Genomic DNA, 27,185 nt, shown 5'->3' with positions numbered 1-27,185 from the left:
GACCTGCACCCCCACTACTACTTTTGACCTGCACCCACACTACCATCTGTGACATGTAACCCCACTACCACCTTTGACCCCCACTACCACCTTTGACCTGCACCCCCACTACTACTTTTGACTTGTAACCACACTACCACCTTTGACCTGTACCCCCACTGCCATCTTTGACCTGTACACCTACTAACACCTTGGACACCCACTATCACCTTTGACCTCCACTACCATCTTTGACCTGCATCCCCACCAGGACTTTTGACCTGCACCCACACTACCATTTGTGACATGTAACCCCACTACCAACTTTGACCCCCACTACCACCTTTAACCTGCACCCCCACTACTACTTTTGACCTGTACACCCACTACCACCTTTGACCCCCACTACCACCTTTAACCTGCACCCCCACTACTACTTTTGACCTGTACACCCACTACCACCTTTGACCCCCACTACCACCTTTAACCTGCACCCCCACTACTACTTTTGACCCGTACCCACACTACCACCTTTGACCTGTACCCCCACTGCCATCTTTGACCTGTACACCTTTGTCCCCCACTACCAACTTTGACCCCCACTATCACCTTTGACCTCCACTACCACCTTTGACTTGTACACCCACTACCACCTTTACCTGCACGACCACCTTTGATCTTTACCCCCACTACCTTTGACCTGTACCCCCACTACCACCTTTAAACTGTACACCTATTACCACCTTTGACCTACTATCACATTTGACCTGTATCCCCACCAGGACTTTTGACCTGCACCCCAACTACCAACTGTGACATGTAACCCAACTACCACCATTGACCTGCACCCCCACTACTACTTTTGACCTGCACCCACACTACCACCTTTGACCCCCACTATCACCTTTGACCTGTACACCCACTACCACCTTTGACCCCCACTACCACCTTTGACCCCCATTATCACCTTTGACCTGTACACCCACTACCACCTTTGACCCCCACTACCACCTTTGACCTGCACCCCTACTACTACTTTTGACCTGTACCCGCACGACCACCATTGACCTCTACCCCCACTACCACATTTGACCCCCACTACCTTTGACCTGTACATCTACTACCACCTTTGACCCCCACTACCTTTGACCTGTACCCCCACTACCACCTTTAAACTGTACACCTTTTGACCTGCACCCACACTACCACCTTTGACCTGTACCCCCATTACCCCTTTGACCTGTACACCCTATGCCACCTTTGACCTGTACCCCCACTACCACCTTTGACCCCCACTACCACCTTTGACCCCCACTATCACCTTTGACCTGTACCCCCACTACCACCTTTGACCCCCACTACCACCTTTGACCTGTACCCCCACTACCACCTTTGACCCCCACTACCACCTTTGACCCCCACTATCACCTTTGACGTGTACACCCACTACCACCTTTGACCCCCACTATCACCTTTGACCTGTACACCCACTACCACCTTAGACCCCCACTACCACCTTTGACCCCCACTATCACCTTTGACCTGTACACCCACTACCACCTTAGACCCCCACTACCACCTTTGACCCCCACTATCACCTTTGACCTGTACACCCACTACCACCTTTGACCCCCACTACCACCTTTGACCTGCACCCCTACTACTACTTTTGACCTGTACCCGCACGACCACCATTGACCTCTACCCCCACTACCACCTTTGACCCCCACTACCTTTGACCTGTACATCTACTACCACCTTTGACCCCCACTACCACCTTTGACCCCCACTATCACCTTTGACCTGTACACCCACTACCACCTTAGACCCCCACTACCACCTTTGACCCCCACTATCACCTTTGACCTGTACACCCACTACCACCTTAGACCCCCACTACCACCTTTGACCCCCACTATCACCTTTGACCTGTACACCCACTACCACCTTAGACCCCCACTACCACCTTTGACCCCCACTATCACCTTTGACCTGTACACCCACTACCACCTTTGACCCCCACTACCACCTTTGACCCCCACTATCACCTTTGACCTGTACACCCACTACCACCTTTGACCCCCACTACCACCTTTGACCCCCACTATCACCTTTGACCTGTACACCCACTACCACCTTTGACCCCCACTACCACCTTTGACCCCCACTATCACCTTTGACCTGTACACCCACTACCACCTTAGACCCCCACTACCACCTTTGACCCCCACTATCACCTTTGACCTGTACACCCACTACCACCTTAGACCCCCACTACCACCTTTGACCCCCACTATCACCTTTGACCTGTACACCCACTACCACCTTTGACCCCCACTACCACCTTTGACCTGCACCCCTACTACTACTTTTGACCTGTACCCGCACGACCACCATTGACCTCTACCCCCACTACCACCTTTGACCCCCACTACCTTTGACCTGTACATCTACTACCACCTTTGACCCCCACTACCTTTGACCTGTACATCTACTACCACCTTTGACCCCCACTACCTTTGACCTGTACATCTACTACCACCTTTGACCCCCACTACCACCTTTGACATGTACCCCCACTATCACTTTTGACCTGTACCGTCACTACCATCTTTGACCTTTACCCCCACTACAACTTTTGACCCCCATTAGGACCTCTGACCTTTACCTCACCTCACAGGAAGTGTTCACAGCCACACACAAACCAAGACGTGTGTGGGATGTTTTTATCCAAAAAGTCTTCTTTTCCATCTTGCAATGTAATATTTTATTATATTATACATATTTTTTTTATTTACATCTTTTATTATTACCTTACTTTATTTGTATGTACCTTTTTTTGCTCTTTGTATTTTTTGTTATTTTTAATGTATTTTGTTTGTTAACCATAAGCCTTCCTTTTGATCTTCCATTGTAATGTCTCGTTATATATTTTTAGTTTTTACTTTATTTCATTTCATTTAAAACATTTTGTGTTAGTGATTTTTTCGTGTGTTCAGTTTTTTTCTTAAGCCTTCTTTTCGACCCTCCATTATCATGTTTTTTTGTATTTCGTATTATTATATTTGTGTTTTTTATATTTATTTTAGTAATGTTTTATTTAATTAGTATTTTATTTTATATTTATTTTATTACTACTTTATCTAATGTTTATTTACTTTTTGTAGTATTTTTTTTTGTTGTGTTATGTTTTTTTTCCATAAGCCTTTTCGATCGACATATTTATTTTATTTACTTGTTTTTATTTGTACATTATTTCGTTTGATTTACTAATATTATGTTTTATTTATTTAATTTGTTTATTTTGTTTTAATATTTATTTTTTTATGTTGTGTCATGTTTTTTATCCTCTTTGATCCTCTATTGTAATGTATTTTATTAAATTTTTTTTTTTTTCATTTTATTTATTTATTTTTTTTATTGTGTGTGATGTTTTTTATCCATCAGCCTTCTCTTTGATTCTCTATTGTAACGTTTTATTTTTACTTTTTTTTTTTTTTTTTTTGTGTGTGATATTTTTTATGCATAAGCCTTCTTATCCATCCGTCATTGTAAAATATATTTAAATTTGGTTTCGTTTTAATTTTATTTTGTTGTATTTTATTTTGGGTTTTTTTTATTATTATCATTTTTTTAGTCATGTTTTCTTGGTGCATATTTTCAACGTAAACGTGCAGCAAGAAAACAAAGTGAGGACATCATAAAACGCACAGTCAGCATTTACAATAATAATGTCCAGCCCACTCTACTGTTACCATGGAAACTGTCATTATTTTTGTCAGCTTGAGTGGTCGCCATGGTAACATTGCCCCCCCGTGTGTGTGTGCAGGCCGTCTGTACCGGGACGGCGCCTTCTACCAGCCGCAGACTTTGGCCCCGCCCATCATCATCCACCTGGGCCCTCAGGACCTTTTCTGACAGACTCTGTCGCCACGGAGACGACGGGGTTGAAAAACCAAAAGCAATAAGGAGGACGACGCCCCCTTTCTGTCACATGACCGTGTGGTAACTTTTTCCAATCAAAGCAATACTTCCCAACATGTGAATAAATACTTTTACTGTTAGCGTGTTTAGAAAACTGTCATGTAGACTCGTCTAGTGCAGGGGGGCCCCAAACTTCTTCCACCGAGGGCCACAAACTCACCAATCAAAACATGCGAGGCCATTTTGCTAGTTTTCACCTCCAAACTCGGTACAAAATATAGTTTTTTTTTCTTACAAAGGGTTAGAAAAATGCAATTTTTGGTCATAAGTTTGTGAGTGCCGAAGAGCTAAAGCAGAACCGAAATGCTAACAGTTAGCAAGCTGGCCAGATATCGTCAAGTAGCAAAAAATATGAGCAAAATTATCTAAATAAAATACTAGCATGCTAACACTACTATGCTAATAATAGCATTTTTACAGTTAGCATTAGTGAAACACCAAAATATAAGATATTGTGGTATATACCTGTTAAATTAGCTTAAAAAGCTCGCATGCTAATAGTTAGCAAGCTGGCCAGATAGCGTCAAGTAGCAAAAAATACGAGCAAAATTATCTAAAAATACTAGCATGCTAACAGTACTATGTTAATAATAGCATGTTTACAGTAAGCATTAGTGAAACACCAAAATATAGGATATCGTGGTGTATACCTGTTAAATTAGCTTAAAAAGCTAACAGTTAGCATGAGTGAAACAGAAAAATATAGAACGTTGAGGTGTGTACCTGCGAAATTAACTTGAAAAGCTAGCATGCTAATATTGACATGCTTACAGTTAGCATCAGTGAAACGCCAAAATATATGACATTGAAGTGTGTACCAGTTAAATTGATTTTAAAAAAGGTAGCATGCTAATGACAACATGCTTACCGTTAGCATTAGTGAAACCAAAATTTAGGACATTGAGGTGCGGACCTGTTTAATTAGCTTGAAAAGGAGAGTTCCCTCGGGAAAATTTTAAAAAATTTGAATATGTCAAGTACCAAAATATATTACTCAAAGATGTGTAATTGAAAAATGTGTTTAAAATGCTAGGATGCTAACATTAGCATGCATCAAAAATCTAAATATAAAATTACCTGAAAAAAGTCTAGCCTGCTAATAGCTATCATTCGTCAAGAAACTAAATATTTGACGCTGATTTGTGCACTGGAAACATCTGTTTAATATGCTAAGATGCTAATATTAGCGTGCTAGCGATTGTGGAAATGGCCCCCCCCTGGCCGCACTTTGGACCCCCCTGTTCTACTGCAGTGAAATATTGACCGTTTATCGTGGATAAATTGTACATTTTATAAGTGTTGCTGTTTTTTTATAACCCTGGCGCGAGTGGAACATCCGCCACGTCATAGCGGATCTACATGCGGCCCACTTGTGCCCCCTAGTGGCCGTGGTTCATGCCTTCATGTTTGTGGAATAAAAACGGACTAAATATCATTTTTATTCTGGGCTTTTTTTTTTTGTGGGACGTCTGCAAATATCACGTTTATAATGAGAGAAAATTTCAAGTTCAGACTTCGCAAATAAGCAAAGACTATTTTAATAACATCACACCAAATGGGGCTTATAAGTAAATCCAGTGACATAATTGGCTTTCACTTTTGATAAATCTACTTATATTTATATATTTACTAATACTTAATATCGTACTCTTAGGTATGTACCTGATACATTTTTTTTTAAATGTTAGCATGCGTCAAGTACCAAAATATACCTGTTAAATTAGATAAACAAGCTAGCATGCTAAAATGCTAACAGCAACATGTGTCAAGTACCAAACTATGTTACTCCGAGGTGTATACCTGAAACAAACTGTTTAAAATGTTAGCATGCGTCAAGTACCAAAACATGACTGAGATGTATACCTACAAATTAGCATTAAAAAAAATCTAGCTTATTAATTTTAGCATGCTAACAGGTGTCATTCGTCAAGTTAAAAAATATTTGACTGAGATATATATACATGTTCAAATAGCTAAACAAGCTAGCAAGCTAAAATGCTAACATGTGTCGAATACCAAAATATGACTAATGTGTATACGTACAAATTAGCTTTAAAAGAAAAAACCTAGCATATAAATGTTATCATGCTAACAGGTGTCATTCGTCAAGTAACAAAATATTTGACTCGGCGGTATATACCTTTTAAAGTAGCTAAACAAGGTAGCATGCTAAACTGCTAACAGCAACATGTGTCAAGTACCAAAATATGTTATTTCGACATGTGTACCTGAACCAAAAGCTGTTAGCATATGTCAGTACAAAATATTAATATGTATACCTACAAATTAGCTTTAAAAAAAACTAGCATATTAACGTTAGCATGCTAACAGGTATCATTCGTAAAGTAAAAAAATATTTGACACTGAGATATATACCTGTTAAATTAGCTAAACAAGCTAGCATGCTAAAATGCTAACAACATGTGTCGAATACCAAAATATGACTAATGTGTATACCTACAAATTAACTTTAAAAAAAGCGAGCATATTAACGCTAGCATGCTAACAGGTGTCATTCATCAAGTTAAAAAATATTTGACACTTAGATATATACCTGTTAAATTAGCTAAATGAGCTAGCATGCTAAAATGTTAACGTGTCGAATACCAAATATGACTGTGTATACCTACAAATTAGCTTTAAAAGAAAAAAGCTAGCATATAAATGTTAGCATGCTAACAGGTGTCATTCGTCAAGTGACAAAATATTTGACTCTGCGGTAATTACCTGTTAAAGTAGCTAAACAAGGTAGCATGCTAAAATGCCTACACCAACATGTGTCAAGTACCAAAATATGTTATTTCGACATATGTACCTGTACCAAAAACTGTTTAAAATGTTAACATGTGTCAAGTACCAAAATATGACTAATATGTATACTTACAAATTAGCTTTAGAAAAAAAGCTAGCATATTAACGTTAGCATGCTAAGAGGTATCATTCGTAAAGTAACAAAATATTTGACACTGAGATATATACCTGATAAATTAGCTAAACAAGGTGCATGCTAAAATGCTAACAGCAACATGTGTCAAGTACCAAAATATGACTGTGTATACTTAAAAATTAGCTTTAAAAAAAAGCTAGCATATTAACATTAGCATGCTAACAGGTGTCATACGTCAAGTAACAAAGTATTTGACACTGAGATATATATATACCTGTTAAAGGTAGCATGCTAAAATGCTAAGAAAATGTGTCAAATACTAAAATATGACTAATGTGTATACCTTCAAAATAGCATTAAAAAAAGATAGCGTATTAATGTTAGCATGCTAACAAGTGTCATTAAGCAAGTAACAAAATATTGGACACTGGGATATATACCTGTTAAATTAACTAAACAAGCTAGCATGTTAAAATGCTAACAACAACATGCGTCAAGTAACAAAATACGACCGAGGTGTATACCTACAAATTAACTTTACCAAAAAAAAAGTTAGCATATTAACGTTAGCATGCTTACAGGTGTCATTTGTCGAATAACAAAATATTTGATACTGATATATATATATATATATATATATATATATATATATATATATATATATATATATATATATATATACCTGTGAAATTAGCTAAACAAGGTAGCATGCTAAAATGCTAACAGCAACATGTGTCAAGTACCAAAATATGACTGTGTATACTTAAAAATTAGCTTTAAATAAAAGCTAGCATATTAACATTAGCATGCTAACAGGTGTCATACGTCAAGTAACAAAGTATTTGACACTGAGATATATATATACCTGTTAAAGGTAGCATGCTAAAATGCTAAGAAAATGTGTCAAATACTAAAATATGACTAATGTGTATACCTTCAAATTAGCATTAAAAAAAGATAGCGTATTAATGTTAGCATGCTAACAAGTGTCATTAAGCAAGTAACAAAATATTGGACACTGGGATATATACCTGTTAAATTAACTAAACAAGCTAGCATGTTAAAATGCTAACAACAACATGCGTCAAGTAACAAAATACGACCGAGGTGTATACCTACAAATTAACTTTACCAAAAAAAAGTTAGCATATTAACGTTAGCATGCTTACAGGTGTCATTTATCGAATAACAAAATATTTGATACTGAGATATGTATATATATATACCTGTGAATTTAGCTAAACAAGGTAGCATGCTAACAAAATGTCAAATACCAAAATATGACTAATGTGTATACCTTCAAATTAGCATTAAAAAAAGCTAGCCTATTAACATTAGCATGCTAACAGGTATCATTCGTAAAGTAACAAAATATTTGACACTGAGATACACACCTGTTGAATTATCTAAACAAGTTAGCATGCTAAAATGCTAACAACAACATGTGTCAAGTACCAAAATACGACTGAGGTGTATACTTACAAATTAGCTTAAGAAAAAGCTACCTTATTAGTGTTAGCATGCTAACAGGTGTCATTTGTCAAGTAACAAAATTGTTGACATTAAGATATATACCTGTTAAATTATCTAAATAAGGTAGCATGCTAAAATGCTAACAGCAATATGTGTCAAGTACCAAAAATATGACTAATGTGTATACTTACAAATTAGCTTTAAAAAAAGCTAGCTTTTTAGTGTTAGCATGCTAAAAGGTGTCATTCAGCAAGTAACAAAATATTTGACATTGGGATATATACCTGTTAAATGAACTAAACAAGCTAGCATGCTAAAATGCTAACAACAACATGCGTCAAGTATCAAAATATGACTGAGGTGTATACCTACAAATTAGCTTTAAAAAAAAAGTTATCATATTAACGTTAGCATGCGAACAGGTGTCATTTATCGAATAACAAAATATTTGATACTGAGATATGTATATATATATACCTGTGAATTTAGCTAAACAAGGTAGCATGCTAACAAAATGTCAAATACCAAAATATGACTAATGTGTATACCTTCAAATTAGCATTAAAAAAAGCTAGCCTATTAACATTAGCATGCTAACAGGTATCATTCGTAAAGTAACAAAATATTTGACACTGAGATACACACCTGTTGAATTATCTAAACAAGTTAGCATGCTAAAATGCTAACAACAACATGTGTCAAGTACCAAAATACGACTGAGGTGTAGACTTACAAATTAGCTTTAAAAAAAATCTACCTTATTAGTGTTAGCATGCTAACAGGTATCATTTGTCAAGTAACAAAATATTTGACACTGAAGTATATACCTGTTAAATTAGCTAAACAAGCTAACATGCTAAAATGCTAACAAAATGTGTCGAATACCAAAATATGACTGAGGTGTATACTTACAAATTAGCTTTAGAAAAAAAAAAATAGCATATTAACTTTAGCATGCTTACAGGTGTCATTTGTCAAATAAAATTTTTGATACTCGGGTATGTATATGTATACCTGTGAAATTAGCGAAACAAGGTAGCATGCTAAAATGCTAACAGCAACATGTGTCAAGTACCAAAAATATGACTAATGTGTATACTTACAAATTAGCTTAAAAAAAAGCTACCTTATTAGTGTTAGCATGCAAACAGGTGTCATTTGTCAAGAAACAAAATATTTGACACTGAGATGTATACCTGTTGAATGAACTAAACAAGCTAACATGCTAAAATGCTAACAGCAACATGTGTCGAGTACCAAACAGGACCAGACGCTGTGCTCCCTGACCTTGTTGCGCAATAACGTGGTTAAAAAACAAACCGGCATCGTCCATTAACGAGCGAACTTCTGGTCCTGTGACGGACTCAACGTCAGCAAAACATGTTGTCGGTCCTTCCTGTCCGATTGCAGGGTCAAAGTGCAAAAGTAGACGTAGAAAACCCACTGTTGTGTTGGTAAAGGTGACATAAGAGTACACACATGACTGTGACAATGACCTGCTTTTCAGCAACCACACATGTTGTCACAGCTTCATTCAACAACTCTATTTATTTCATGCATGTTGTATGGAGGCTCAAATGGGACAAATTAAGTAAACACATAGTCAAATCTTGACTTAAATTCATATTTATTAAATAAGCTAGTATGCTAAAATGCTAACAGCAACATGTGTCAAGTACCAGAATATGACTGAGGTGTGTACTTAAAATACCGGTAGTTTTTTTTTAAGCTAATTTGTAAGTATACACTTTAGTCATATTTTGGTACTTGACACATGTTGCTGTTAGCATTTTAGCATGCTAGCTGGGGTAGCTAATTGAACAGGTATATGGTTCAGTGTCAAATATTTTGTTAGTTGACGAATGACACCTGTTGGCATGCTAACGTTAATATCCTAGCTTTTTTTTAAGTTAATTTGTAAGTATACACCAATCATATTTTGGTACTTGACGCATGTTGCTGTTAGCATTTAGCATACTAGCTTGTTTAGCTATTGAGCTAACTTGTATTAACGCTAGCATGCCAACAGGTGTCTTTCGTCACATAACAAAATATTTGACACTGAGATATATAACTGTTGAATTAGCTAAAGAAGCTCGCATGCTAAAATGCTAACAGCAACATGTGTCAAGGACCAAAATATGACAAATGTGTTTACTTACAAATTACTGTTAGAAAACAAAAAGCTAGCATATTAATGTTTGCATGCTAAGAGTTGTCATTTGTCAAATAACAAAATATTTGACACTGAACCATATACCTGTTCAATTAGCTACACCAGCTAGCATGCTAAAATGCTAACAGCAAAATGTGTCAAGTACCAAAATATGACTAATGTATACACTTACAAATTAGCTTAAAAAAGCTAGCATATTAACATTAGCATGCCAACAGGTGTCTTTCGTCACGTAACAAAATATTTGACACAGATACATACGTGTTGAAATAGCTAAACAAGCTAGTATGCTAAATGCTAACAGCAACATGTATCAAGCACCAAAATATGATTGAGGTGTATACTTACAAATTAGCTAAAAAAAAAAGCTAGGTTATTAATGTTAGCATGCTAACAGGTGTCATTTGTCGAATAACAAAATATTTGACACTGAGATATGTATATATATATATATATATATATATATATGTATATATATATATATATATATGTATATATATATACCTGTGAAATTAGCGAAACAAGGTAGCATGCTAAAATGCTAACAGCAACGTGTCAAGTACCAAAAATATGACTAATGTGTATACTTACAAATTAGGTTTGAAAAAAAGCTAGGTAGCATGCAAACAGGGGTCATTTGTCAAGTAACAAAATATTTGAAACTGAGAAATATATATATCTGTGGATTTAGCTAAACAAGCTAGCATGCTAAAATGCTAACAGCAAAATGTGCCAAGTACCAAAATATGACTAATTTTTATACTTGCAAATTAGCGTTAAAAAAGCTAGGATATTAACTTTAGCATGCCAACAGGTGTGTCTATTATCACGTGACAAAATATTTGACACTGAGATATATACCTGTTGAATTAGCTAAAAAAAAGCTAGCATGATAAAATGCTTAAAACATGTGTCAAGTACCAAAAATATGACAAATTTGTATACTTGCAAATTAGCGTTAAAAAAGCTAGCATATTTACATTAGCATGCCAACAGGTCTCTTTCGTCGCGTAACAAAATATTTGACTCTGAGATATATACGTGTTGAAATAGCTAAACAAGCTAGTATGCTAAATGCTAACAGCAACATGTGTCAAGCACCAAAATATGACTAATTTGTATACTTACAAATTAGCGTTAAAAAAGCTATAATATTAACGTTATCATGCCGACAGGTGTTATTTGTCACATAACAAAATATTTGACAGTGAGATATACACCTGTTGAATTAGCTAAAAAAGCTAGCATGATAAAATGCTAAAAACATGTGTCAAGTACCAAAAATATGACTAATTTGTATACTTGCAAATTAGCGTTAAAAAAGCTAACATATTAACCTTAGCATGCCAACAGGTGTTTTTCGTCATATAACAAAATATTTGACACTGAGATATATACGTGTTGAATTAGCTAAACAAGCTAACATGCTAAAATGCTAACAGCAAAATGTGTCAAGTACCAAAATATGATTGAGGTGTATACTTACAAATTAGCCAGGATATTAACTTTAGCATGCTAACAGGTGTCATCTGTCACGTAACAAAATATTTGACACTGAGGTATGTATGAGTTGAATTAGCTAAACATGCTAGTATGCTATATGCTAAAAGCAACATGTGTCAAGCACCAAAATATGACTAATTTGTATACCGTATTTCCTTGAATTGCCACAGGGCATATAGTATGCGCCTGCCTTGAATTACTGCCGGGTCAAACTCGCTTCCCAAAATAATTAGTGCATGCTCAGTATTAAAAAAAAATCTCAGCCCGGCTGCCTCGCCTCGTCAAGAAACGTGCCTTCCCTCGGAGACACTGGCGGTCACCACACCTGTGGCCGCACCCCTCCGACTTTCAGGTACGGCTATATAATCTCATTAAAACACTAGTAACACAATAAGCAGATAAGGGATTTTCCAGAATTATCCTAGTAAATGTGTCTAATTACATCTGAACAGCTCCCACTGCCCTGTCTTTTTTTCTTTCTAGTCCTTCACTCTTACTATCCTCATCCACGAATCTTTCATCCTCGCTCAAATTAATGGGGAAATCGTCGCTTTCTCGGTCCGAATCGCTCTCGCTGCTGGTGGCCATGATCGTAAACAATGTGAGGATGTGAGGAGCTACACAACCTGTGACGTTGCTACTTCCGCTACAAGCAAGGCTTTTTTATTAGCGACCAAAAGTTGCGAACTTTATCGTCGATGTTCTCTGCTAAATCTTTTCAGCAAAAAATATGGCAATATCGCGAAATAATCAAGTATGACACATAGAATGGACTTGCTATCCCCATTTGAATAAGAAAATCTCATTTCAGTAGGCCTTTAAGGTCCAAGCTTACGTCACACTCAAATTTTTACTGCATACCTTTGGTAAGTGCCGGAGTGAAAAGAGGTTTTAAAATAATTAGCGCATGCTTACTTTTACCGCATGCCTTTGGTAAGCGCAGGAGTGAGAAGAGGTTTTAAATTAATTCAAGGAAATGACAAACTAGCTTAAAAAATAGGTTATTATTTCGTCAAGTAACAAAATATTTGACACTGAGATATATAACCATGTTAAATTATCTAAACAAGCTGGCATGCTGAAATGCAAACAGCAACAGTGAAATAATCACATTAATAAATGATTAACTAATTCAGTATTGACATAATTCATGATTAAATAATTAAATGTACTTTTACATTAAATTAAATAGCAGTTTAATAACACATGTACTTGTTAACTGCTTAATAGCACATTTAAGTATTTAAATGTTTGAGGGATTCATTAGTATTCACTTTGGAGGCTTGTGCCGCCATGCAGCCCCACTTTGGAGGCGTTTGAATGAAAGGAGGCGTCTGATTGGTTCATCCCCGACACGTTAGACGGCAGCGATCATCTGATTGGTTCGCACCAAACGCGCGGGTGAGGCGGGACAAAGCGGAGCCGGTCAATGGGCGGGCTTTCCTATTGGCCAGTTGTAAAAATGTGACGAAACCAACCAATGACGTGACAGTATTCCTGGAAGGGGCGCGGCCTGGGACATTCTTTACAAGCCGGCTTCTGGTGAAGAGCCGGCATTTCATTCTTCCGGCACTAAGAGCTGCGGTCTCCCGTATTTATTTATTTATTCCACTTTTTTGAGACCCCCCTTCGGAACCGAACATGCTCGCCCTGTGCCTTTACGTGCCGGTGTCCAACTCCGACCCGGTGGAAGTGGAATACTTCGAGACGAACGGACTCCCCTCCGAGCTCAATTCGCTCTTTAACCAGCTGAGCGTCTTCCTGCCGTCCCAGGAGTTCTCCACCTACCAAAGATGGCGGAAGGTAAGATATAAAACCCTTATTTTATATAATCGTCACTGTGGTTTAATGTACACTTTGTTGTATTTTTGCTGTTTTATATTTACAATTCCGAGTAGTTTACCGTCGCCGGCACCGCTAGCTTAGCATGAAGCCTTACGACAAGGCCGCACTTGTTGCCACGAGAGCGTGAAATCGAAATTCTCACTTTTGGCGTGAAAATGCAACGAAAAGCCTAATAAAATAATTGCCCTCATTGCGACTTTTAATACATCTGGGCGTGCTTTTCACACACCCCGAGAAATAAGTCACCGAATTTCTCATTATGACTCAACGGTGACGTCACTGCTTGTTATAACGCCCCAAAGCTACTCCTTCAACATTTTTCAGCCGTTCTACCGTCAAGACATTCCTCTTAATTAGGACAAAAAAACAAACTTTTTTTCAACTTGTAAAAATTCCCGATTTTCCCAAATTTCCAGGAATTACGTAATACAGTTTCTCAATTCAACATGTGACTACCATGAATTGATTAACGTGGACCCCGACTTAAACAAGTTGAAAAACTTATTCGGGTGTTATCATTTAGTGGTCAATTGTACGGAATATGTACTGAACTGTGCAATCTACTAATAAAAGTATCAATCAATCAAACTACTTCAACATTTCTCGACCGTTTTTTGAAAGAAAATCCAACACCAACCATTTCAACCCATTCAGACCCATCCAACCATTTTCTACCGCTTATTCCCTTTGTGGTTGTTGTAGGCACAATATCAATGCGAGCAATTTGCAATATGCGCAACCGCATTTTGCAAATTTGTATAATGCGCACTCTTTTTGCGAATTGCTTCCAGATATATATTTGAATAATGTGTGGTGCACATTTTGCAAATCAATGGGCGCAAATACATGTTTTTGGTGTCAAAATAATTTATTAAATACTTATGTAAATCTATTCAGTAGCTGAGATTAGGCGCCAGCGACCCCAAAAAAGGGAATAAGCGGTAGAAAATGGTGGATGGATGTAGTCCGGACAATATAACTGAGTATTGCCCTCAAATCAGTCCAACCCTAACCACTATACAGTGTACATCTGCGACTAAACAACTGACTATACTACTACCACAACTTGGTTTACTATTTATAAAACATAATGTAGGGTTACTGACTAAACCATCCACAAAATCTCGTCTTGCGATATGCAAATTGCTTGCGCACAATGGAAATGACGTATACTTTGCAAAGTGCGCGAGATTGGTGAAATGCCTACAACATGGTCGCGGGGGGCGCTGGTGCCTATCTCAGCTACAATCTGGCGGAAGGCGGCGTACACCCTGGACAAGTCGCTACCTCATTGCAGGGCCAACACAGACAGATAGACAGACAGCATTCACACTCACATTCACACACTAGGGCCAATTTAGTGTTGCCAACCAACCTATCACTGTTGTAGGCACAATACCAATGTGAGCAATTTTGCAAATATGTATATTGCGGTATCTTTTTGCAAATTGCTTCCAGCTATATATTTGAATAATGTGTGGTGCACATTTTGCAAATCAATGGGCGCAATTTGTATAATGCACAATTAGTATAATGCACAATCTTTTTGGAAATTGCTTCCAGCTGTATATTGATTGTGTTGGAAGTTGTGGCTACTACCCTTAACCCTGTTTTGCTGTTCTGTTCAATGTAACTTTATGTGCAGAATTCCGCAAATTCTTCTACAGCCGTCCGCAAAAGATCCATTTGGACAGTCGCGCCATTTTCAAACAAAATCTCATCTTGCAATATGCAAATTGCTTGCGCACAATGGAAATGACGTATAATTTGCAAAGTGCGCGAGATTGGTGAGATGCTTACAACATCACCAGGTGCATGTTTTTGGAGGTGGGAGGAAGTCTGAGTACCCAGAGGGAACCCACGCATTCACGGGGAGGACATGCAAACTCCACTAGAAAGATCCCAAGCCCGGGATTGAACCCTGACTACTCAAGACCTTGTGAAGCAGACGCACGAACCCCTCTTCCACCGTGAAGCCCCTCATTCAGGGGATTTAAGTTTTTTACCATTTAAAAAAGAAAAAAAATCAGAAATTTGCAATTTTTGAATGAGACAATCTTCAAAGTTCCCCAATTCCCGCATTTTTCATCTCATTCAAATGGTTCCAACTTCAAAATATTCCAATAGTAGTAAATAATATAATGGACTTTATTGTCATTATATTTGCATATAACAAGATTAAGGACTCCAATTTAAGGTGCGGTAGTGGGAACAAATATGGGGTACAAATAAATTACACAAGAGGTGATAAAGATAAAAGTAAGAATTTAAATAAACATACTACTATCCAATAAAAAATGTATAAGCAATTCTGTACGATATACAAATACTGTACAATGTACACAAAATAAATTCAGCCTGTTCAGGAATTGTGTGCTCTACTTCAACAATGGTAAAAAAAAAAATTCCAGGATTTCAGTTCAACTTCAGCACTGGAGCATTCACACGCAGTTCCTTCAGGAATTGGCTCCTCTAGTTCAAGTTGACTCCTTTTTTAAAAATGGCATTTAATTGATGGAATAATGCAGAATGCTGCTATCTGCAGCACTGTTGTATTTTTTTTACATGCATTTAAATAATAAGCTATAGTTTTGGGAGGCTTCACTGTGCCCGTGTGTGCAAGGTAAGGTATCCGCTGACTAAAAATGCCAGTGACCTGGTCTTGATTTAGTCCGGGAGGCCTCCTTTCAGACGGGATTATAAGGGTTGGCAGGCCGCTGAGGCTTTGAGGTCAAAGATAGACCGGGTTGCCCTGGAGAACCGGACGTCATGGTGTCATTCAAGTAGATCAGGCGCTTGGCAATTAGGTCACGCTGGCCTGCGTTGACTTTAAAAGGACAAACACCGATATATATTTTTTTGGCTTGCGTGCAAAAAGTCTTGCCGCAAAAATGCCGTCTACACTCCCTTTACTCGACATTACATAACCATAAGACAATGCATTTTTTTTACCATCATGTGTCACCCATGTCTTGCAGAAAACCTTGAACAGGGAGCCGGACCAGTCTGACGGCCAGCTGGACTTTGAGGAGTTTGTGCACTACCTGCAAGATTATGAGAAGGACTTGAAGCTGGTGGTCAAGAGTCTGGACAAGAAGAATGCAGGTGAGTTTTTTTTTTTTTCCTGCATCCTCCCCGCTCGGAAATATACGAAAATATAATTAATATGAGATACAGTGGTACCTCAACTTGCAAGCTCATAACTCAAAACACTCGTCAATTTAAATGAGTTTGTAGCCCTTCCAAAAGAGCACAAATTTAGCAAGTAACAATGCTTTTTTTTTTTTTTTTTTACTTCAAAAGTCATTGAATGGATTTTGCGAAAATTAAGACCTTTTAATGGCTCTAAATAGGTTGTAAAAAGTCATATTTTCAATTGGCAACAAAAAAGACAAGTACTTCAAGATATTAAAGTGCATTTTTATTTGTTTACCTATTTCGGATAAATACATTATTACTCTTCCACCACAATAATGAAGAAAATATATATTATGATGTAAATAGCCCTGTCAAATGCTCACAATTTTGTCTTCACAGACAATTGTATGCTTTTGACTGTATTTAACAACTCTGCATTCGGACATTGGCCTTAAAATTGTTTGAGGTTGCATTCAAAATCATTGCATTAGTTTTGCTGACGCCTTAAAAAAACTAAACTATTAAAAAAAAATATTGTTTGAAAAGCATGTACTCCAAATTACAGAAGTTTTATGAAGTAATATTGTGCAGCATTTACATTTTAAAGAGCTTTTTCTGGGGGTTTCCAATGGGCTACTTCTGCCCCGCGTAATAATAGGAACCGCTGTGTTGCACGCAAACATATTTGGCTGACGGACCGCGGGTCAGTCGTCGACAAGTTGCCTGTGTATTAAAGATGACACTCGATTGTCCGGTTTGTGCAGTCAGAACGAGACCGGACGAAGAGAAACGAGTCTAACCCGGCGGCAGCTTTTTTTTTTTTTTTTTTCAAAACCTGGTGGCTTGCCAGAATTTGTATTCCTTATGTAAGAGCACTTGCATTCAAAGGAGAGGAGTTACACTTCCATGTTTAGATAGCAGTTTAACAAATTATTAACACATTTTGTTGTTTTTGTTCTGTCCAAAAACTCAGGCACTTATCTTGTTGCCTTATTTGAATTTATCAAATGTTTGGGCGGCTATTAAACAAAACCACTTTTCTTTTGACTAATTTAAACATTTATTGGGGATGTTTATGGAAGAATGAATTTACCGTGTTTCCTTGAACTGCCGCCGGGCATGTAATATGCACCTGTCTTGAATTACTGCCGGGTCAAACTCGCTTCCCAAAATTATTAGCGCATGCTTAGTATTACCGCCGGGTCAAATTCGTGACGTCACAAATGACGCTTCCCCTGTCGTCATTTTCTAAATGACGGAGGAGTTTTTTTTTGCTTGTACTATGTGTAAACCAGGGGTCTTGTTCAACAGCCATACAGATCACACTGAAGGTTGTGATATAAAACAACTTTACACTCTTACTAATATGCGCCACACTCTGTGAACCTATGACAAACACATTTCTGGAGAACATCGGCTCTGTAACACATTATAAACGCAACATAACAATTACCCAGAATGCCATGCATCCATGACTCTTACCGGCTATATTATACACCCCGCTAGCACCGACCCCGATTCGGAGTCGAGTCGCATGTTGCCCAAAGATTCACATCCCCGATGCGACCAGTCGTGCCAACTCTGATTTCTCTGCTCTTTCCCAAAGGCCGAGTGGACGCCAAGGAGTTCATCCAATCCCTGCAGGACATCGGCGTCCACATATCACCTCATCTGGCAGAAAAAGCCCTCAAGAGGTAACAAAATAGAATTACTGTGATTTTAGTTTGCAGTAGAAGGCTGAATGTGTCACTTTTTGCACCAGCATGGACAAGAACGGCATCATGACCATCAGCAGCAAAGAATGGAGCAAATACAGCCTGGTGGAGGAGACTGAGAGCATTCCTGAGATCATCTTGTACTGGAAACACTCCACGGTGAGTCTAACAGACTTTTGTCACATGGCCTGTTGGGAGCCAAAGTCCACCTTCCTGTCGCTGATAATCAGGCCAGTTAAGAGCTGGACTCCTTCCCTAAAAAGGATCCTGCGTGCGTCAGCGCATAAGCTGAGGTGTCAGGGCAGGATTATGTTTCCCGGTTATGTAAGTTTGTCAAAGTCTGACCATGGCAATATAGCCCCCTGACGGGTTACTGCCCAGGGGGCGCCAAAGAGCAGATGAGAGGTTTATTACAGGGGTGGCCACACTTACTGCAGACGACCTACTTTTCAATTGACCAATTGGTGGGGATCCACCTCATTCATTTTGTATTTTATATTTATTAATGAAAGAGTTTTTTTTTTTTTGTTAACAAGTTAAAGGCGTTTAATGATAATACAAGCATGTTGAACATTCCTTTCTTTTATTAAGACAATAATATAAGTAAGTGTACTACCTGATTGTGATGACTTGCATTGATTGGAATCAGACAGTAGTGATGATAACGTGCACATTTTCAAATGGAGGAGGAAAAAAAAGTTGTCCTTTCTGTCCAATACCACATGCAAGTGGTTGCTTTTGGCCATCTTATTTGTCCAGCTTTCATACTCCCTTTTTATACGCTTTACAAGAAATACACTGCCAGAAAACTCCGTAGCTTGCTTTCTGAGACTCTTATTTTGTTAGCGCAGGCAGGGTGAGGCTGCGCTGTAATTGTGAAGACAGGAACTGTGCAGTGGGTCTTTAGAGTTTTGCCGCCAGAGTCTGATGAAAAAGTGTTTCTCGCCTTCCTTTCGGTTATTTTTTCTTAATAATGATCTGGCAGCAGCCAGCGCAATCTCACAAGACCCCCGGGGACCGTGAATGTCAATCAAGTGGTGTCTTGGTGAAGATTGCTAATTTTTAGGTCTATTTTTTAATGCCTGACACACCCTCCACCATCGACTGCTAGCTCGCCATCGACTTAATGGGCACCATTGCTTTATTTCAATTAAAACTTTAACTGGCACTTAATGAGATTAAAACATAGATTCAAAAACAAATGTACGCAGCATCAAAGTCTACCGAAACCTCAAAATAACGGTACTAATGAGATTGTTGGGTTTTCTTTGCAGATCTTTGACGTGGGCGAAAACCTGATGGTTCCAGATGAGTTCACCAAGGAGGAGAAGCAGAGTGGGATGTGGTGGAGACACCTGGTGGCGGGGGGCGGAGCCGGAGCCGTGTCCAGGACGTGCACCGCCCCGCTGGACCGGATCAAAGTCATGATGCAGGTGAGGAGGTTGTTGACTGAATGGCCTCGTACCCAAAGTCCTGAGAAGTGGGCCGTCTTATCTGGGCCAACGCTATCATGTGCCCTCTCTCGGGTGATAAGAACGTTCTGGTCTGAACTCGGAGTCTTTCATAACGGCAACAATTAACGCAGAACACGTCAGACATTGCTCAAGTGGGCAGCGGGCAGGTTAATGTGTAAGAGCCCAGCGGTCAAAGTCAACGGCCACACACACACACACACACACACACACACACACCGTTTGTCGCGACCTGCGTCATTGTCCGTGTCAGTGGCCTCTATAGACTCACGCGTTCAACTTTGCCACCGTTATCTTGTCGTGAAATGAACTGAATGACATCAGCGGTCAATCGGCTAATTCGATTGATTTTATTTTATATTCTGTGGCCCCGATTTAATCTTTTTGAGTGCAACCACGGCATTTTTCGGTGTGTAGGCCACACCAACTAAGTTTTTAGAAGGAAATGTTTCCAAATATTAGGCGCACCCACTAAATTTTGGAAGGAAATTATGTTTCCAAATATAAGTTGCAGACATATACGTTGTGAAATTAGTTATTTACACAAATGTTTTACCTTAATTGTTTCCAAACAGTGTCTGTGAAACACAGGTCAAGGTCATGGACCTACTGGCTGCGCAAGCTAGCGCACTAAGCAGCTAAATAGACTCCATAACTCCATGGTGACGTTTTGGTGAATTTACTGAGGAGTTTGATAAACGGAAACCGTACAAAAAAAATGGTATTCTAAGTAAAAAATACTAACACTGACACGCATATTAGCTAATGCTAACGACGCTAGCTTGATTACATTACGACAGCGCGTGCAAAAATGCATGGAAACATTCCTACATACATCACACATGGTACACTTTAGAAAGTAAGAATTGTTTTAGTTATATTGTAAAACTTATGAACGAAGAATCTTTTCAAGTAGAAGCAAATTTGCTTTTGGTTCAAGGAAAAACGGGAAGTACATTTTCAACTAAGAATAAGTGAAAGAAAAACTTTGGAGTCGGGGCATGGCTCAGTAAATAGGTGACCAGTCTCGTAACCGCAGGGTTACTGGTTTGATCCCGGTCGAGCAAACTCGGGTTCTTGAGCAAGACCTTCAACCCCTAAGTGCAATGTTGTTCTAAGGTGCAGTGACAGCAAAAAGCCTATTCTATAAATTAATTGTAATAATGGCAAAAACCACAATGTTTTGGTTAAATTTTAAGGCTGTAATACAGCATAAACTCATTTGGCGAGTAACCTTTTTGACCAAAAGACAAATAGAAGATAAATGATTGATCTTTGGCATTGTAACAGTCTGTCCTATGCTCTAGGAAGATGGGGGTTGTGGTGTAAGAAGAACTGAGAATGTCATATATTTAGACAAAAAACAAGTCAATGCAGTGACAAGAAGCAATACAGCATAAACCACATGTGGACTGTTACCTGGACTAAAATTGTTGTTAGACAAGAGCTTACTAAAATATTGATTAGTCTATGAAGTTTTATTGGAACAAGCTAATGGATGAGAAAAAACTGAATGCAGCCATGGTCACATCCCACCTCTTCTGTCTCAGGTGTACGGCTCCAGAACCAACAACATGTGTATCATGAGCGGCATGATGCAGATGATCAAGGAGGGCGGCGTGCGGTCGCTGTGGCGAGGCAACGGCGTCAACGTCATCAAAATCGCTCCCGAGTCGGCCCTCAAGTTCATGGCCTACGAGCAGGTACGTAAAGCCCGCTTGGAGCATTTCACTGTGGTGTAATCTGCATGTGACAAATAAACATGAACCCCTTGAGCGCGTGCCACCAGAACGCCGCCCTGCTAACGTTCCTCCCTGCTTCGTGCAGATCAAGCGCCTGATCAGCGGCGACAAGGCCTCGCTCAGCATCTTGGATCGCTTCGTGGCTGGCTCTCTGGCCGGCGTCATCGCCCAGAGCTCCATCTACCCCATGGAGGTCAGCACCGTCTCCATCCCTCGCCCCATTCCCCTCGCGCCTTCGCCGCCTATAAACCCGCTCTCTTTTCAGGTGCTGAAGACCCGTCTGGCCCTGAGGACCACGGGTCAGTACTCCGGCATCTCCGACTGCGCAAAGCAGATCTTCAGAAGTGAGGGACTGGCGGCGTTCTACAAAGGCTACGTTCCCAACATGCTGGGCATCATCCCTTACGCCGGCATCGACCTGGCCGTCTACGAGGTGAGCGTCTGTTCTTCCTCTCTAACCTCCCACTTGTGGCTCACAGGTTACAAGTGAAGTCAGCCATGTTCCCCCTCGCTACGGAACGACCCGAGGGTCAAAACTGACTCAGTTGGCGCGTTATTGCGTTAACTTTGCCCTACTTTATATACATACATATTATATTGATATCATTGGATATGTGTTCCTAATATGGAGAGTTTTGCACGTAGCCCTTCATGCGTTGTAAATGATTGAAATAAGTGTAATCAGGGCTGGGTGATATTGACTTATTTTAATATCGTTATATTTTTAGGCCATATCGCGATATACAATATATATTATGATATTTTGCCTTGGCCTTGAATGAACACTTGATGCATATAATCACAGCAGTATGATGATTCTATGTGTACACATTAAAACATTCTTCTTCATACTGCATTAGTACATGCTACTTTTAAACTTTCATGCAGAGAAGGAAATCACAACTAAGTCAATTGACCAAAAGTGTATTTATCAAAGTTATTAAGCAATGGCACAAACATTCAAGTCATTTCCAAAACATAAATTGCAAGATTGTCAGACATTTTAAGTGTCAAATAAAAATGAGCTGCATAATAGGAAATCAAATAGTATTCATCCTTGACTATGTGTTATGTTACTAAGGTTATGAAATTCTCTTCATTCTCTAGCGAGTGACTTTTCAAATGATGCTACATATTAGCAGTAATGCTACGTTTTATAGCAACGCTTCCCTCCCCCCCACACTTGACAAATTACGGTTGTCTGTTTGACATATTCCCACTTGAAGCCGAACCACCGCCAGACGATGGAAACCATGCGGTTTTTATTGGGAATTATTTCTTCCTTCATTTGTTACCAGATCCGCAGCATCTTTCTCTCGTACGGCTACGTTAGCAGCTAACGTTAGCCACGCCGCTACGTCTCTGCTCTGCGAGGGCGTGTATGTGACGTATGATGTGACAGTTTGTGACGTAGCGGCCTGCTTGTCTGTGAGGAGACACAGGAAAGAGCGAGGAGAGCCTGAAGTGTACGCCCGCGGCTAAAAGTCCTGCGTGAGAACGTATACTCAAATATTACGATATAGTCATATCGACAAACCCGCTATATATCGATAATTCGCCCAGCCCTAAGTGTAATCTTGATTTATGTGTTGTGATTGGCCCTTTTTTTTTTGTAATATCTACAAATTTCAGTGAGCATGTTGTGTTGACGGGCTTCACGGTGGCAGGGGGGTTGGTGTGTCTGCCTCACAATACGAAGGTCTTGCAGTCCTGGGTTCAATCCCAGGCGAGGGATCTTTTTGTGTGGAGTTTGCATGTTCTCCCCGTGAATGCGTGGGTTCCCTACGGGTACTCCGGCTTCCTCCCACTTCCAAAGACATGCACCTGGGGATATGTGGATTGGCAACACTAAATTGGCCCTAGTGTGTGAATGTTGTCTGTCTATCTGTGTTGGCCCTGCCATGAGGTGGCGACTTGTCCAGGGTGCACCCCGCCTTCCGCTCGAGTGTAGCTGAGATAGGCACCAGCGCCCCCCCGAAACCCCAAAGGGACTAAGCGGTAGAAAATGGATGGATAGGCACACCAGTCATATTTTTTGCGCTTAAGAAACATCTCCATTACTTCAGCTCCAGTCTACTTCTGTTTGATATAGTCATAACTGTCACAAGTGGTGGAAAAGTGTATTACAACTGAGTACAGGTGCGGCTTACACCGACCACAGCTGAGAATCAGATATATTTTTGGGCGGCCAGACAAACAAGAAACACTGGTCTGTGTGTATTAAATATTTGCGTGAATCTTTCTCCACGGTCTTATCTATAATCAAATTTATAACATGACGGCAAGACAGCGTTCAGAGGCCTTTAAAACAAGCTAGCAAGCTCACACCTAAATGCATCAATCTTTGTAACAAAACTTACAAGTCAGACAGGCTGAATACCATCATAGGTCTTCTTTAAGATGCTCACATTTTATTTTGACGCTGATTAAAAACGATTAAAGTACAATTTTACTACTGCAAAAAAATCGCCAGATAGGCGCCAGCGACCCCAAAAAAAGGAATAAGCGGTAGAAAATGGACGGATGGATGTTGTGTTGACTATTTGTGACGGTCGCAGGTTTTATTTTTTAAGCCATGAGTGAGATAATGTGTGGAGTTTGCATGTTCTCCCCGTGAATGCGTGGGTTCCCTCCGGGTACTCCGGCTTCCTCCCACCTCCAAAGACATGCACCTGGGGATAGGTTGATTGGCAACACTAAATGGTCCCTAGTGTGTGAATGTGAGTGTGAATGTTGTCTGTCTATCTGTGTTGGCCCTGCGATGAGGTGTACCCCGCCTTCCGCCCGATTGTAGCTGAGATAGGCGCCAGCGACCCCAAAAAAGGGAATAAGCGGTTGAAAATGGATGGATGTTGTGTTGACTATTTGTGACGGTCGCAGGTTTTGTTTTGTACGCCATGAGTGAGATAGGTTGCTACAATTGGGTTATACAAATGAATGCTGTGTAGCGTTCACTTCCAAGTTCCGTTCATGGTCATTCGCCGGATTTATTTACACTGTATGATTGGGGAAATACTTTAACTGAAGTTTGAGGCACCCGACGGGCCCTAGTTTGGACACCCCTGCATGGGCCCAGTCAGAGTTATTTCATGTCGTTCATCAGATTAAAATCCTTTTATGATGGTTTGACCGTGTCTTCTCCCCTCAGACCTTGAAAAACCACTACCTGCAGCAGTACGGTGCCACCGACCCCGGCGTCCTGGTGCTGCTGGCCTGCGGCACCGTGTCCAGCACCTGCGGCCAGCTGGCCAGTTACCCGCTGGCCCTGGTCCGCACCCGCATGCAAGCGCACGGTGAGTTCTTCTTGTCTTTTGCGTGAGACGGAACAGAGTAAGACCAACTCCCTTTTTCCTCCCACGCAGCGGCCTATGGCAACGCCCAGCAGGTGACCATGACGGCTCTCTTCAAGCAAATCCTGCAGACCGAGGGTCCGTCAGGCCTCTATAGGGGCCTGGCCCCCAACTTCCTTAAAGTCATTCCGGCGGTCAGCATCAGCTACGTGGTCTACGAGCGCATCAAGACGCACCTGGGGGTCACCTCGCGCTGAAACCAGACCCTTCCTGCCAGGACTTGTTGTGCCAGAGAATCCCAGGGGGGCCTCGTGACCCCTGCAGGGGCTCGTAATGGATCTCATTCTGTGAATGTCAGCTGATGAAATGCGAGAAAGGACGCGGGGGGTCAGGAATGCCAAGGTGGAGGACGCCGGGAGCGCTGCTATTTCTTACGGTTCGAATGTGACGGCAACTCAGGGACCAAAAGTCGGCGCTCCTTGGAAGGACCAGAAAGTGTTTTTTTTGCACATGTGACTGCTCCCTCGCCACTATTTATTTCCTTCCTGTATTTATTGCTTTTATCGAGGAGGAGATAAATGCCAAATGTGGCCTTGACTCACGTGGTTCTCCAAAAGCGTTCACCTCAGGGTACATCCGGAATTAACCTTTTTTTTTTTTTTTTTTTTTTCCCCCCCCTCTACCCAGACGTTGAGAAACAAGGGCTTGGAAAAAAAGAACGAGCAACACGTTGCACTTTAATCTTTGCTGGGTGATGTCCCAGCAAACTAGGTGTTAAATAGTCTTCTTTTGTAAAGAAAAGTATTTTATGACTTATTTTCATGCAAATAAATGCAAATCCTCTGTCTGTTCGAGTCTTGCTGGGTGTGAATTTTTTCTTATCCTTTGCTCTTGCGCCCCCTCTAGGACTAAGCTATAAATCAGGTTGTCATACCTTCGGCCTGCGGGTTGTATTGCGCTCGCAAGTATGGGAGAATTGACCGTGAGGCTTTGTAACAGCAATTTTTAAATGTAATCAGAATGAACTTTTATGGAAAATATGCCAGAGCAGACTTATTTCACAGCATCTGCTGCTTTCTTGTCAGAACCTGTTATTGTAGCAATATTAATAAGGATTTTTGTGATTTCTGATAGTTTGTGAGGGCACCAATGGGACTTCTGTGTGCGTGTGGACAGAGCAGCGCATACGGCAGCTTGTTTAGGCTTGTTAATAAATAGAAGCTGCTGTTTTAAGTGTGTCCACTAGATGTCGCCATAGCAATTCTGTTAGGCGAGCAAACGGTTTATACCGGGGCCAATCAGGAGGTACGCAGTAAAGGGGGATTGTGGCTCCTCCTCCTAGACCCGCATGAAACTTAAAACCTGCCGTATTGTGTTGAGCTTCGAACACATTATTTTTCACCCTCGTTGCCCCAAAATGTCTGTCAAAAACGAGAAAAGTGAACTTAACCCTTTTTGATGAGTTTTTTACCTCAGTTTCTTACGGTTTGTTGAGTTAGCTCTAGATTGACACCAAGAAGAGTTTACACGTGTTTTTGTTCAATCCCAGATAGACTGTGGCTTCAAGTTTAATCCTGGCTTTGTATGTACACTGAGACAAGGTCTCTAAGCTCATTGTGTTTTTGAAACTGCACCAATTTCCTAAATTTTCAACAAAATTGAAGTGTTTTGTCTGGAGGATTATTTGTGATTTGTATGTTTTCATAATGTGCTTGTAATTTTTTTTTTTTTTCACCAAAGGAAAACAACCTGGAGTTGTCTTTATTTTTAATTTATCACGCCATGTTTTTACCATTTAGGAATAGATCTTCCTCCATGTGGCCCCCTACTAAAAATGACTTTGCTATAAATAGTATCATTAAAATGTTAGAAGTACTCTACTCCAAAACATTGTATTTTTATTAACATTAAAGAAAGATATAAGTATTTAAAAAAAATATTTAAAGTGCATCAATTTGCCTAAAGTTGAGAGAAAAATTAA

The 27,185-nt window shown here is 39.9% G+C and overlaps 2 protein-coding genes across 3 annotated transcripts in view; both read left to right on the top strand.

Annotated features, from left to right (window-relative positions):
* Positions 1–5,396, top strand: part of LOC133550306 (spermatid perinuclear RNA-binding protein-like) — a 56,547-nt gene extending 51,151 nt beyond the window's left edge. For both annotated transcript variants that reach the window (XM_061896411.1, XM_061896410.1), the window contains exon 18: positions 3,809–5,396. In XM_061896411.1, coding sequence (XP_061752395.1) covers positions 3,809–3,897 — 89 coding nt within the window. In that variant the 3' untranslated portion in view covers positions 3,898–5,396. The remainder of the gene's footprint in view (positions 1–3,808) is intronic.
* Positions 5,397–13,534: 8,138 nt separating this feature from the next.
* On the top strand, positions 13,535–26,051 carry slc25a25a (solute carrier family 25 member 25a). The gene is made up of 10 exons (XM_061896409.1): positions 13,535–13,805; positions 16,826–16,952; positions 18,592–18,679; positions 18,748–18,859; positions 19,975–20,133; positions 21,723–21,875; positions 22,000–22,107; positions 22,180–22,347; positions 25,063–25,207; positions 25,277–26,051. Exons 1-10 carry the CDS (start codon positions 13,644–13,646, stop codon positions 25,459–25,461), a joined length of 1,407 nt encoding a protein of 468 aa, XP_061752393.1. The 5' UTR covers positions 13,535–13,643; the 3' UTR covers positions 25,462–26,051.
* The last annotated feature ends 1,134 nt before the right edge of the window (positions 26,052–27,185 follow it).

Source organism: Nerophis ophidion, linkage group LG01, assembly GCF_033978795.1.
Source record: "Nerophis ophidion isolate RoL-2023_Sa linkage group LG01, RoL_Noph_v1.0, whole genome shotgun sequence".
In the NCBI taxonomy this organism is placed as follows: Eukaryota; Metazoa; Chordata; class Actinopteri; order Syngnathiformes; family Syngnathidae; genus Nerophis; species Nerophis ophidion.
This window is presented reverse-complemented; position numbering and strand designations above follow the sequence as displayed.